At 32.5% G+C, this 12934-nt stretch overlaps 2 protein-coding genes and 1 long non-coding RNA gene across 3 annotated transcripts in view; 1 reads left to right on the top strand and 2 right to left on the bottom strand.

Moving 5' to 3' along the window:
- Positions 1-2128: 2128 nt before the first annotated feature.
- bigmax (helix-loop-helix-leucine zipper transcription factor bigmax) lies at positions 2129-3488 on the top strand. Its single transcript, XM_088199582.1, has 6 exons — positions 2129-2238; positions 2325-2450; positions 2514-2590; positions 2649-2759; positions 2837-3031; positions 3128-3488. The coding sequence occupies exons 1-6, from the start codon at positions 2202-2204 to the stop codon at positions 3287-3289; spliced, it is 708 nt and encodes a 235-aa protein (XP_088055708.1). The 5' UTR covers positions 2129-2201; the 3' UTR covers positions 3290-3488.
- Positions 3478-7183, bottom strand: LOC148228309 (uncharacterized). The gene is made up of 2 exons (XR_015811597.1): positions 7023-7183; positions 3478-3795 (listed from the first exon to the last, which is right to left on the bottom strand). It is a non-coding gene; the product is annotated as an uncharacterized LOC148228309 (long non-coding RNA).
- A 4698-nt stretch (positions 7184-11881) lies between these two features.
- The window catches only part of hh (hedgehog signaling protein), a 55795-nt gene continuing 54742 nt past the window's right edge, over positions 11882-12934 (bottom strand). Inside the window, exon 3 of the mRNA XM_088199996.1 lies at positions 11882-12781. Coding sequence (XP_088056122.1) covers positions 12162-12781 — 620 coding nt within the window. The 3' untranslated portion in view covers positions 11882-12161. The remainder of the gene's footprint in view (positions 12782-12934) is intronic.

Here is a 12934-nt window from a genome sequence, read left to right as displayed (position 1 = left end):
AGATTTTACGCAATTATGTTTGCAAATTAATGCAATATAATATTATTAAATAGCTGAAAAGTAGTTTTTCGTTCTATACTTGTATAAAGATTGTTCATTTAATTCGGAAAAAAGTCCAACTGTCAAGTGAGAAACTGACGTTTAAACTGTCAAACTCCTTTGGTGTTGCTAGTTCATAAAAAACTACGCGTAAAGACATTCGTCACAAGATTTGAAGACGACTTTTATTACTGGCAGTTATATGTAATTTATTATGAAATGGTTTACAGCGCAGTAGGTTTCCAATTGGCATTTACGAAAATTAGAAAAAAATTAAAATAGTTTTTTTAAATAGGTTGTGTTGTTGGTTCGAGTTAAGAAAATCGTCATCAGAAACTCAAATTTAGTTTTAGTAAAACTCGGCGTGATTACAATAAATCCAGAAGTAACTTTAAAGTTAGGATAAGCTGCATTTGGATTTTAACTGCAACTGTCAATAAACACACGGATTTAAAGTGTCGCACGCATTTCTTGGGTCGCATTATTTCGCGTTTTGATGACGTCAACTGGCCGCCCAGATCATGCGATTTAACGCCGTGAGATTTTTTATGTGAGGTTATGCTAAGATTCGTATCTACGCCGTCAAACTCGAAACGTTGGAGCATCTAAAAACCAACATTCGCCAAGTATATAAATGTATAAAAAAGTCATCGAAAATTACATCAATAAGATCAGTTGCTACAAAAGATCCATAGGGGACCATTTAATTGATATTACTTTTCATAATTTATGTAATACATAAAATGTTTGATAAATAAAAAAAATCCGATGATATTCTTGAGTTTGTGTTTTGTTTTAATTTGGAAACTGAAATTGGATCAACCTTAAATTTAAAAGCTCAGCTAGATACTAAATAAGGGTGTCAGGGGATGGTGTATATAAGTATTGGACCCTAAATTAATATAACTGAATTATCGTAAAAGATAATAACTTTTATATCATTTATTTTTTAGATAGATTATGATTGAAATACTTTCTAATCGTAGACTAAAACACGAGGTGTTAAACGCAATACAACGAATTGAATTGGTTATATTATTTTTAGTAAAAATTTTAACTTATACATATTCATGAAATTCTTCAATGACCTGGAAAGAAATATCCATTAAACATAGTTAAAATAGGCGAGAAATGCAGTAAAATAGAATAATTAATTAAATTTAATTTGTAAATTGTAGTTGGAGATGTATGTGGTCGAAAATTATTTTGCAATATGAATATATTTCTGTCTTTTTTTTCTCTTGTGAGGAGAAGCCTTCCAAGGACGCCACCGGCCGTGTAATTAGCGACTGATGGTTTTGTAGGATTTTTACTCACTAAAACCTCCCTTTTCTTCTGCCGCTTTTTCGGTAATTGCGTTTACACGTTGCTTCAGGGAAGACACCTGTCCTAGAGCTAATACTCCTTTGTCCGTGACGTAGAAGGGGGCGTTCCTTCTTCTGCCTGTGCTCCCTAGGAACCCTGATTCAGGGTTCGGGATAGCCCTTTGGCTTCTCTTGTCCTTTTTTTTCGGTCATAAGGCAAGATGCGAATGCTAATATATGTATGTCTACTAATGTTAGCTGTTTTTTTACATTTTTCATTAATTTATATGTTTTAGGACAGCGGTAAAGTAAGCTAATTCTATCTTTCTAACGTACAGTATGCATATTCATATTTTTGTGCCATGTTAGTTTAAACTTTATATGCATTTAGCCATTTAACCACACAGAATACACTTTTCATTGAAATAATTTTGTTCTATTTATTCAGTTGTTTGTAATTGTTCTTTGTTTATTGTGGTTTGTGAATTTTCTAGAGACTCATTGCTGAGATCATATTATCAGCACAGTATGTTTAAACAATAATCGAATAGAGCAGACCCTATAATTTAATATTTTTTCTTACTGCCGCTGCGTTTTGTTTCAATTTAAATTTTATAAATAATTTAATAAAACATTTACGTACATTTATAAAATAATATCCAATATTACCCCTCTAAAATTTTAATATAAAGAGTAAAATTTACGATTTGTTTTCTTAGAAAATACAATCGCTTTAACAATAAACAATAACAATTTTATCGTATTTTATTTTGTAACAGCGGTAAATACGCATATGGCAACGAGCACTAAGAACATCACTAGTTGTCAACTTTGAGCTGTCATGTCAATCTAATAGATATGGCCGAAGCTCCTTCATACGGCGATGGTGTCAAAGGTTTAGCTCGTTTTAAAATGTTTTTTAAACCTAAACAATTGTTTTTTTTATATATATTCTTAAATAAAATTACTTTTTTCGCGCAGAGTTCAAGTATGAACAGGTAGAATTGAAATTAGAGTCTTCGAGTCCCACGGATCGCGAGCATATTATATCAAGATGTAGCAGTACTGGTTCGCTACATACGCCTACTTCTTCGCCACATAACTCGGGTAAGAAAAATATATAACTACTCGCAAATGAGAATATGAAAAATAAATAATGGTAAATTTTAGACGATGAAGATGATAGCGGAGATAACAAATCATCAGTTTTGAGTTATAAAGAGAGGCGCCGCGAAGCTCACACGCAGGTATTTACTTAATTTGTCAATTGATGGAGTATTTGTTTAACGTTTTTGATATAATCAGGCAGAGCAAAAGAGAAGAGATGCTATAAAAAAAGGGTACGATTTGTTGCAAGAACTTGTTCCTACATGTCAACAGACTGACGCCTCCGGATACAAATTGAGTAAAGCGACTGTTAGTATCATGTAATATTGTAAATAATTGTTTTTATATTATATCACTGATGTATATGTTTTGTAATATTATTTTAGGTTTTACAAAAATCAATAGAGTATATACAATATCTCCAACAAGCCCAACGTCGAGCGTGTAATGAACGAGCTGGTTTATTAAAAGAAGCGGCCGCTTTGAATATAATGCGATCTGCTTACGCCCAATTGTTGCAACAGAGGCCTCCACCTCGCGGTTCTGGCGCTGCACTTTCCGATATTGAAAAGTTTAAAGTCGTAAGTGGTTAATACATTGATTGCCAACAATTTTCTACAATTTCATTAAACACAGCTCCCATATTCATGGCCTAATAATATTTGTATCTACTACAGTTCCAATCTATAATGGAAGGACTATTTGAATCATTTGAAAGCATCTCTACCGGTGATTTTGCTGAGCTTTCCGCAGGCGTCTTCGGTTGGCTTGAAGAACACTGCAAACCGCAAGCTTTGAGGACACTAGTCTCCGCAGCTTTGGATGAACAAGATTATTAAGACTTAAATATTGTTTTATATTTTAAATGATTTTTTTTATATACATATATATATATATATATATATTGTTGAATTGTATATAATAGATTAATGAACATTCTTTTGTACAAATGATGATCATATTTTTGATATTGTGGGTAAATAATCAATTTATATTGTCAATAAAACGGTAAAGTAAAATACAAGTATTGTCAATAAATTATAGTTTTATTTGATTTCATAGATCATATAAATGTTTCCAAAATAAATTAAGTATCTGCTAGTTGATTGTTGGACACTTGCGTCATGTCCGTCAGCGGAAAACCTTCAGAGTCTCTTGGGTTTTGAACGTTCGCTTGTCTCCGTCGCTTGTTCTCTTCGATTCCCTCACAACATAATTGTCTGAATACACAAACGTAGCACACGAGTAGAGAAGCCATCAACACTGTGCCAATGACCACTGTCACTATCAAAAGGGCCGTCAGCTCTTCTTCGTTCTCTTCTGGTTTTCTGCTCATTGTATAAATCTGAAAAAAATAAGTATTAATTTGTATTTGACATTTTATGGTATTTGTGAGCTGGAAGTAATTTAGTGGCTTAGATCCAACAGAGATTACATTACCAACTGTTTAACCAAATGCTTTAATTTTTCTGTGTATATAATGTATAATGTAACTTTTATTAGTATATAAATTTATAGGTAAGGGTAAACTTTAAAATTTAATTGATGTATTTATCTTCACTTTGCTAACATTCATTCTAAGAATAGCACATAAAAATCAGTTCATTCGAAACGCGTTTCTTGGCTCATTTCGCTATTTACGTTAAAAAAAATATTGTATGTTTTCATATAAATATTTTAGACGGTAATGGCTAAATTGCAAGGCTATGTCTATTATCCGCGGTTGCCTTTAAAATCAAAAAAATCCAAGTTATTGAGATATTGATTTACAAAAATATATGTTCAGTTTTCTTGAAATAAGCTACACTTATTCGACTTGTAAGTATGTTTAAAGTGAACAATCAGATAATGTATTTTAATTTTATCATGAGAAAAAAAACATCTGTCCAATTAAATAATGCAATAATTCCACAATTTGATGGGCAAAAGCTCCCAACTGACAGTGGAGAATAAGTTGCTTGTTTCTTTATTCTCGTTATTCGCATGGCGTCTGTGAGACTAAAAAACGTAATAAACTAAATGTAAAAAAGAGCGAGTAACGAAGGGTTAAGCCAATGTGGATCTACAGTATTCAATTCTGGGGATCATCAAGCAACTCCGTTTTAAACATGTCCCAAACTTTCTTAGTTACAAAGACTTGAAAATAAAAATTGTCAAAAAATAAGTGAAAATTGCAAGACGGAAATACAAGGAAAGACTAGAAAATCATCACAATAAATTGATTACGGAGAGATCGACTAGAGGATTAAAGAGAAAAATGATTGATTCATAGTTGTCCTGATGAATCACTGAAGTTTTGCTTAAGTTATTAAGTATCTTATTAAATTGTTATTAAAATATTAAGTTAAATTAAATTAGTAAGTATCTTATTAAATCGTTAGGATGAAAAGACAAATTGTAAAAAAATTAATACTAGCTTATAAAACCGTCCAAGCACATGGCGAATTTCTGACTAAATATCATAGCAATGATGGATATATACTATGTTGATTGTTAAGGTTGATAATATTTCCATGTTCAAAGAAATCATTTAGGATTAAATTACTAATTACATTAATTATTTATAAGGACTTTTCTATATTTGTACTGTAATCTAAAGTGCTTTAGGCAAGCACGTAGAAAAATCGATAACATATCACCTGCTAACGGATTAGCGATTGATAGTGTACCATTTCTATTTTGCAAGTGCCTTTTGCGTATTTCAAAAATAGATTGAAATACGCAAAACTCATATTTATCTACCAATATAAATTTTAATTATTTATTAAATAAAATGAATTAAATTAAAATAAAATATAAAGTATTTTTTAATAAATATATACAATTGCAATTGATTTATTTAAACATATAATAATTTTGTGGCATCCAAAATCACACACAATCTATATATTCAGTAATATAAGACATATTTCTTGCACTTTTAAACAACTTGATAATTTATTTTTTATTTATATAATCTGACCATTGTGACTTAATAGTTTATGCACCATATCACATACATTGTTCCAGCTCCTCGTAGCTATCGCCGAAAACATCTTGTATCAAAGATAGTGATTGAAAGATATAATCTAATTTTAAAATATGACTAGATATATCTAGAATCAGATGTGTTCACTTTTAATATAAAAATACTCAAATCTAGTGCTAGTATAAAAAAAATATTATCGGATAATTTTTACATATTCTATGAAAAATCATATTAAATACTGCATATTACTTAAAATACAGAAGTTACTATATTAAATTCAGACAAATAGAAGTCTGTCTTTGTGTGATTTAATCCTACATTACTTTATGCACTTAGACTAATTCTATTACGTTACTGGTTGTATTCCCGATTGTTTATATTTTAGTTTTATCAGAATAAGATCAGTAAAGATAATTTCCTTTATAGGTATATAGTATTTCGTTACCACTCATTGATCGTGAGACTAAATTTGTCACAATTACTTGTTGAAAACATAATAAAACTAATTTCTGTAGTTATTTTCTAGTTGCTAAGAAGAAGTAATCACAGAAAATCAGTTGGGCCAGATTAGTGACACATTGTTATAAACCAGTAGTATGTATAGTAATCATATATAATTAGTACGTTAAGATGATTTGTATTTTATTTGAACTTTATTTTAAAAATCAAAGTTCAAATTCAAATCACGTTATAACAATATTTAATGAATTTTTAATTGCATATACCTGTATATCTATAAAAATTAATAGATAAATATTTAATGACCAATAACATACGATGTGTTATGCATTTCAGTGAACGTGACATGTTTGAAATGAGTTCCAAAGGTCGCACATTGGTGATGAAGTTAAAGGTATAGCTTCAAAGGGATAGCTTTTTCAAAATCATTTATTTAATTATTGATTTCAATCTTTCGTAATAAAAATAAAATGGATACTGATTTTCGACTATAGAGTCTGGAAAAACAAGACATTAATGAATTATTAATTTATTATTATATGTTTACGCGCATAATTAATACGTACATAATTAATTGTGTAATCGAATCAGATCAGATCAGCGGCGACGGAAGCAGCGACTGGAAACTTTCATTCAAAGGATTTCTCGCCTGAATTAACAACTTAACACGCTATCGCCAGGACGAGCTATTTTCGTTACCGGTATCCGACTGACTAGCCGAAATTATGCATAATGGATATTTAGCGACAATTTCGAATGTTTACGGAAGCACCGCGATTCATCATTATCGCGGAAATTGTAAGCATACGATGAATTATAAACACGTCTGATCTAATTAATGTATCAATTATATTTTACGTAATTTTTATTTTAGAAAATGTGTTTTTACTGCTCGCTACGCTCGTATTGTTTTCTTAGATGAATTCCTATGCGAAATTTATTGCGATCTTGTTTATTAAACAAACCCGACGTTAGCTAGTTTATGTGCGACGACGTATGGTGTAAGCAAACGCCAATTTTAGACATCGTTAGTGTTAATTAAGCCAAATAAAACATGTAATAATTATTTTAAGGCGATTCGAGACTAATGATCAATCGCTTATTATATAGGTCAATTATTTTAACAAATATTGTATTAGACTTACACAATTTTATTAAAAAGAGACACGAGACTCTCCCTTGCTTCTTTTCACGTACAACTTTAACATTGTTAATCTGTGTAATTTGGCGATATAAAAGTGCCAAAGTGGTGTAAAGCTGGAAAATTGTTCGCACGTCCGATTCGCTCGGCGTTTCCCAATTAACTGGTGTCAGTCACGGGAGCGTATTGTAAACAGAGTGATGGATAGAATATTGAATAGCGAACTAATAATGTATATTACTAATTTTAACGAGTTTTTTTCATAATAATAATTTTCGTTAGATGTTATATATAAAAATATATATTTCTTGATTGTTTTTGTATAAGTAAATAAAATACTAGATTAATCATAACTTTTTAAAATTAATTTTATCATAACTATATATATATATGCTATCTTTATGACTTATGGAAAATATAATTCATTAAAAATATACTTAAAAATTGTAATTTACATAAAATGTACTTCTCTGGAATAATACACTACGACTTGTTGCGATCGACATTTATTCTTTTCAAAAAAAAATAAAAATTCGAACGTATGTAACGATTTCAGACATCAACTTAACGAGTCACTCGCTGAAAATGATGTTATATGTAGTTGGGAGCAATTTGGATTTATGTTTTTTTAAAAGGTCTGTTTTTTGAATTGGCAACACTTTTTCTAGCGGCTGGCAATTTGACAGCTGACAGCTGATTTGTGCTCAGTTTGGTTTACATTTCACCATAAATAGACTTACGCCAAAACGACGCTTTAAATTGTACAAATTTATTTTGAAAATCATGGTTCAGTTCGCGAAACTTACCGTGTGCTACGTCCATTTTACGGTCGACATAACCACCATCCGAGCAAATAATTTGAATAACAGTGGATCGTTTTCGCCGCACCACGCATACTCTAATTGATAATACGTGTCCGCAGAGACGTCGTACAATACGTACCGAAGTTGTTTCTGCTGTGGAGCGTAGTATTGAAGAGGATCCGAATGGGTCGATTCACCATCATGCATAGCAATTGGAGCTGAGTCCATCCACTTCATGAAAGATTTTGTGGAAAAATCTTGGTTTACGAGCTTACAAGATTCAGCTCGTGTAAGCATTGAAGCCGCTTGACCATCATGTGCGTCGTACGTTCGGTAAATGGGCCGAAAACATTTTCATCACAATATTTTGTTCAGCGATGATTGAATGGCTAGGTCAACAAGCAAAATTGCCGCATTTGGAGTAAAGAAAATCTACATGCCATTATTGAGATGCCATTATATTCACAAAAAGTCACTGTTTTGTGGGCTGATGGAATCACTGGTCCATATTTCTTCAAAAATTATACCGGCCAGAACGTTACGGTCAATGGAGAGCACTATAGATTCATGATTACTGACTTTTTCGTTCCCCAATTGAATGTCAATAATGTGGAAAGTTTTGGTTTCAACAAGACGGCGCAACATGCCACACAGCGCGTGACACAATCAATTTATTGATCGATGTGAATTGGCCTCCATGATATGTGAAGTCGCTAGCTTACGCCGATAAACCATAGACGATGGACGACTTAGAAGCCAACATTCGCCGCGTTATTGCTGATATACGAAAGCTGCTCGAAAATTGGACTCCCAGATTACGCTTTATTCGAGCCAGTCGCGGTGCTCATATGCCCAAAATCATATTTAAACACTAATGGCATAAAATTATCTTTCCAATAAAGCCAATATCATGGCCATTACCACGATTGTTATGTTTTATTTAATTTAAAAAATCTATACCTCTAAAAAAACATTTACATGCAAACGCTACTTCAGAGGTGCTATAAAGTTCGTAAACTTCTTTATTGCATATTTGTTTAATAGATTTTGAGAAAGCATTAGATCGCGTAAAACATGGTCATCTTCAGGGCCGTAGCGTAGGGGGTGGGGGGCATATGCCCCCGAGTGCAAGCTTAGGGAGGCGTCAAAGTGCGGTTGCTAACAAGTTTAATAGTAACTATAATATAATAATAGTAACTATACCTATAGAAAATATACTGAATGTATTGTACATCATTTTATTGAAATCACATTTTAAAAGTAAAAGCATTAATGTACGATGATAATAATACATTTATTTGGTAACAAATCGTGTTTATTATAATATACATAGGCAGTGGCATAGCTAGGGTATGTGCCGCCCGGGGCAATCCTTAAAATTGCCGCCCCCCATACATTTTTTCAGGGTCATAAAATCAGCATTTCTTAAAATAATAAATTGATTATTGTTAAGCTCTCGCTATTCGTATATTTACATAAATTTTCAGGGTTAAGAACCACACTAGAAGATTCCATCGCGAATATGCCGCCTCTAAGCAAGTGCCGCTCGGGGCGGCCCGCCCCCCCATAACTACGCCACTGTACATAGATGTTTGAGTTTGCTTCGTTAATAGTAACATATCTAATATGAAGGGTCATTTGGGCATTTTGGTCCTATAAACGTTCCATAACAATCACATGTCTAATTTTGGGTAGATTTCAAGATCGATTTTAATACAAAATATTCGTATTTTGACTTAATTAGCAAAATACAGCAAAACGATACAAATAAAATTTCAGGATTATTCATAAATTTAAAAAAACTTTTCTTACGGTATACCATAATATATTTCAAAGAAATTAAAACGTATTGAAGTAGTAGGACCAACGCTAAATTTATTAAAAAAAGTAGTTATAATAAATATTACACAAAGCAAAGGTGAGGTAGTAAAGCGTGGAATTCCACATGGTTCTATTTTGGGACCTTTATTATTTAATCTATACATAAATGATTTAAATATATGTTAACTTGCAGGAAGTATTCAAATGTATGCTGATGATACAGTGCTTATATATAATTCTAAAACATACAAAGGCATGCAAAGAAACATGCAGAGTGCTTTGATCCATATTAGTGAATCGATGAGATTAAACAAATTACCAATTAATGAAAAAAACACCACGGCAAGAAATCGGCAAAAATTGTTTTAAGTTATAATCACCATATGTTACAAACTTTGTAAAGAACTCTCTTAACCCAATCTGTAAGAAGAGAGGGACGGTAGCAGTGCCGTAGCTAGGAATGTGCCGCTCAGGGCGATCCTTAAAATTGCCGCCGCCCCCATACATTTTTTGAAGGGTCATAAAATCAGAATTTCTTAAAATAATAAATTGGTTATTATTAAGCTCTTGTTATTCGTGGATGTATATATGTTTTAGTGCATTCAGGGTTAAGAACCACAATAGACAATCCCATCGCGAATATGCCGCCCCCAAGCAAGTGCCGCCCGGGGCGGCCCGCCCCCCCATAGCTACGCCACTAGACGTTAGTATTCAATTTTATATTTTTATCTCACCCTACGCGCTTGGTTCTTTAACGCCTTTTCGGTCGGATCTGATGTAAATCAGAAAATATATACCTAATATTATAACTCAACCATAAGGGTGTTTGTTTAAAATTTTAACTACTGCTACTCTGAAAATGTGGATTTTACTTAATTAATCATATATAAAAATAAATTATCATAAATAAAATAATAAATTGCGACTTGCGACTAACTTCATGGCGTTCTACGTGAAACGTTTATTTTATTTCATTGATAATTTTGAATATTTCGTTGTATTTTTAGTAAGATGGCACTAAATCTAAACGTATTCCCTAAAACAAATATATTTTTAGAATATTCATTAGGTATAGTTGTTAAAATATATGATAAAAAAATTGTAATTCACTATTATTCCAATTTAAAATAAGCTATTAAAACTCAATATAAGTATACATATATAGATACCTGATTTGTTTTCTTCATAATATATTATTTACAGATTAATATAAATATTTCATTGATCGTATTTTGGGATATGTAGAAGGACTTTTCATTGTCAATCACCTGAAATAAATACATTTTCATCAAATAATAATATACAATATTCTGTATTTCAATAATTAATTACCTAGCGTAATAATCGAAGTCCTAAAATAATTCCATTATAGTCAAGATATACAATCCCTTTTGTGTATATTTTATTATCTTGGATATTGTTAATACGTTATGTGGGTTATAAAATCGAAACTCGGTTTAATTGGCACGAACATAATACTTTATTCAATTAAATAAAAATATATATTAAAATACAAAATAAGTTTTTTTACTATAGCGGCATAGCCCATAAATAATATCTTATAATCATAAATAAAGTAATACTTCATATGAAAAATTGCGCATGCTTGTATGTATACATAATAAATAAAAATTAATTTGATGTATGTATAAGTAAAACATATTCACACGTATCGTCGATTGTATACGAGTGTATATTTACAGTATCTATACATACATATATGTATATTTATAGTAATAAATGCATGTTTAAAGTTAAATGATGATTTTTTAATACATGTATATAAATATGGCATTAAAAATGGCAATAAAGTCGTACGAGTTTCGCCCATTGACGAATATGTACATAGTTAACGTGTTTATATATTTTATATATAAATTAATTAGGATATATTATATTGTATAAATAATATATTCGACGTACGGTTCTATAATATTATAAAATTATATAATAATAAAATTATTCACAATCACAATTATAATATAAATATTTGGATAGTGATAAATTAATATGTACACGATTGAATTAGTCTGAGATGCATGAGCGACGCGGATGATGATTGTTTCAGCATTCGGCGAGTATATTGGCGACGGTTGTGGTTTTAAAATTGTTATAAAAATAAATTAAAATCTATCACATAAATATAATTAAGTAGGGAGTTTCAATACTCTTGATACCCTCTCTATTTAAATATGTAATCATAATCTTCATGAGGTTTTACTTTTTATTTGAAATGAAATTTATTTTTTATTTTAAATAAATTATTTAAATTAAGAGTGGTATCAAGTATCGGAATAAAGTAGTCAATGTTGCATTGATTGAAATGAAACTCACTCACCGTCGCCCGTATAGTCGACAAGCGCCGTGTAACGCGAAAAACTTAACGAAAAATATATACAACGTTTTAAAAATACGATATTTACATAAATGCATAGGGGGCGTCGCGAATAAATTATAAATTAAGGGAAGCGAGGAGCGTATTTACAGGAGGAGGGGAGAGCGTTAACATTAGTGACTGGTCAATCGTAAAACATGTCGGAGGGCAGCAGGTACCGTCCGATGGAGTATAAAGCCTTGACGTAGGGATGCACGCCGACCGTGAGGGAGGGATTGCTCCTCATCAAGGATGCGACTCCTAGCCAAGCCCTGAGAGGCATGAGGGCCGCGTGAGCGAGCCTGTCGCTGTCGACGGCCGCATAGCAGGATGCTACTGCTCCGTCCACCACCAGGGTGCCAGCTCTCGTCAGTGGTGCGTAGACGCCTTCGAGTCTCACCCTGTCGATGGAGACGACTCTCCTGGCCGCAGTAGCTCCTTGAGACCCCGGCACCATCAGTTCGTCTCCTATCCTGACTGTACCCGCGAAGGTAACTTGGCCGGAGGCCAACAGCAGCAAGTGCGCCTCGGTAGCAGTCACCGTCGCGTTATTTTCCATCTTGACTCTCACAAAAAGTCTTTTGGCGTTCTCGTCTCGATCCAAGAACGTCAGCACTTCCGAATACACCAATTTCCCGGAGGAGTCCTGAGCGAGCACCATGTGCCCGGGACGGACCTCCGCCAAACTCAAAGTTCTACCGTCTTCGAGCCGCACCACAGACGAAGCTGGAAAGCAGCCTCCGGTCCTTGCAGCTTGTGACGATTCTGAAACGAGATAAAAACATCATTAGAAACATATCATAAAAAGTTGTCCGTCCATTTTTGGTAGAGACCGACTTTCATTTTTTTTTCATGTCACGATTGCGTTAATTCGCCATATTTTTGTATAAGCCCCCATATAACCATAAAATACTTATC

The sequence above is a fragment of the Plectrocnemia conspersa genome, unplaced genomic scaffold, assembly GCF_051122295.1.
Source record: "Plectrocnemia conspersa isolate PC_06_02 unplaced genomic scaffold, ASM5112229v1 ptg000012l, whole genome shotgun sequence".
NCBI classification, from domain to species: domain Eukaryota; kingdom Metazoa; phylum Arthropoda; class Insecta; order Trichoptera; family Polycentropodidae; genus Plectrocnemia; species Plectrocnemia conspersa.
The sequence above is the reverse complement of the archived record's forward strand: the minus strand, read 5'-3'. Positions and strand labels throughout refer to the sequence as shown.

Coding starts and splice junctions, on each gene's coding strand:
- bigmax (XM_088199582.1), top strand. CDS start 2,202: ATGGCCGAAGCTCCTTCATACGGCGATGGTGTCAAAG. Junction 2,591..2,648: donor GCCGCGAAGCTCACACGCAG/GTATTTACTTAA, acceptor TGATATAATCAG/GCAGAGCAAAAGAGAAGAGA. Junction 2,760..2,836: donor ACAAATTGAGTAAAGCGACT/GTTAGTATCATG, acceptor ATATTATTTTAG/GTTTTACAAAAATCAATAGA.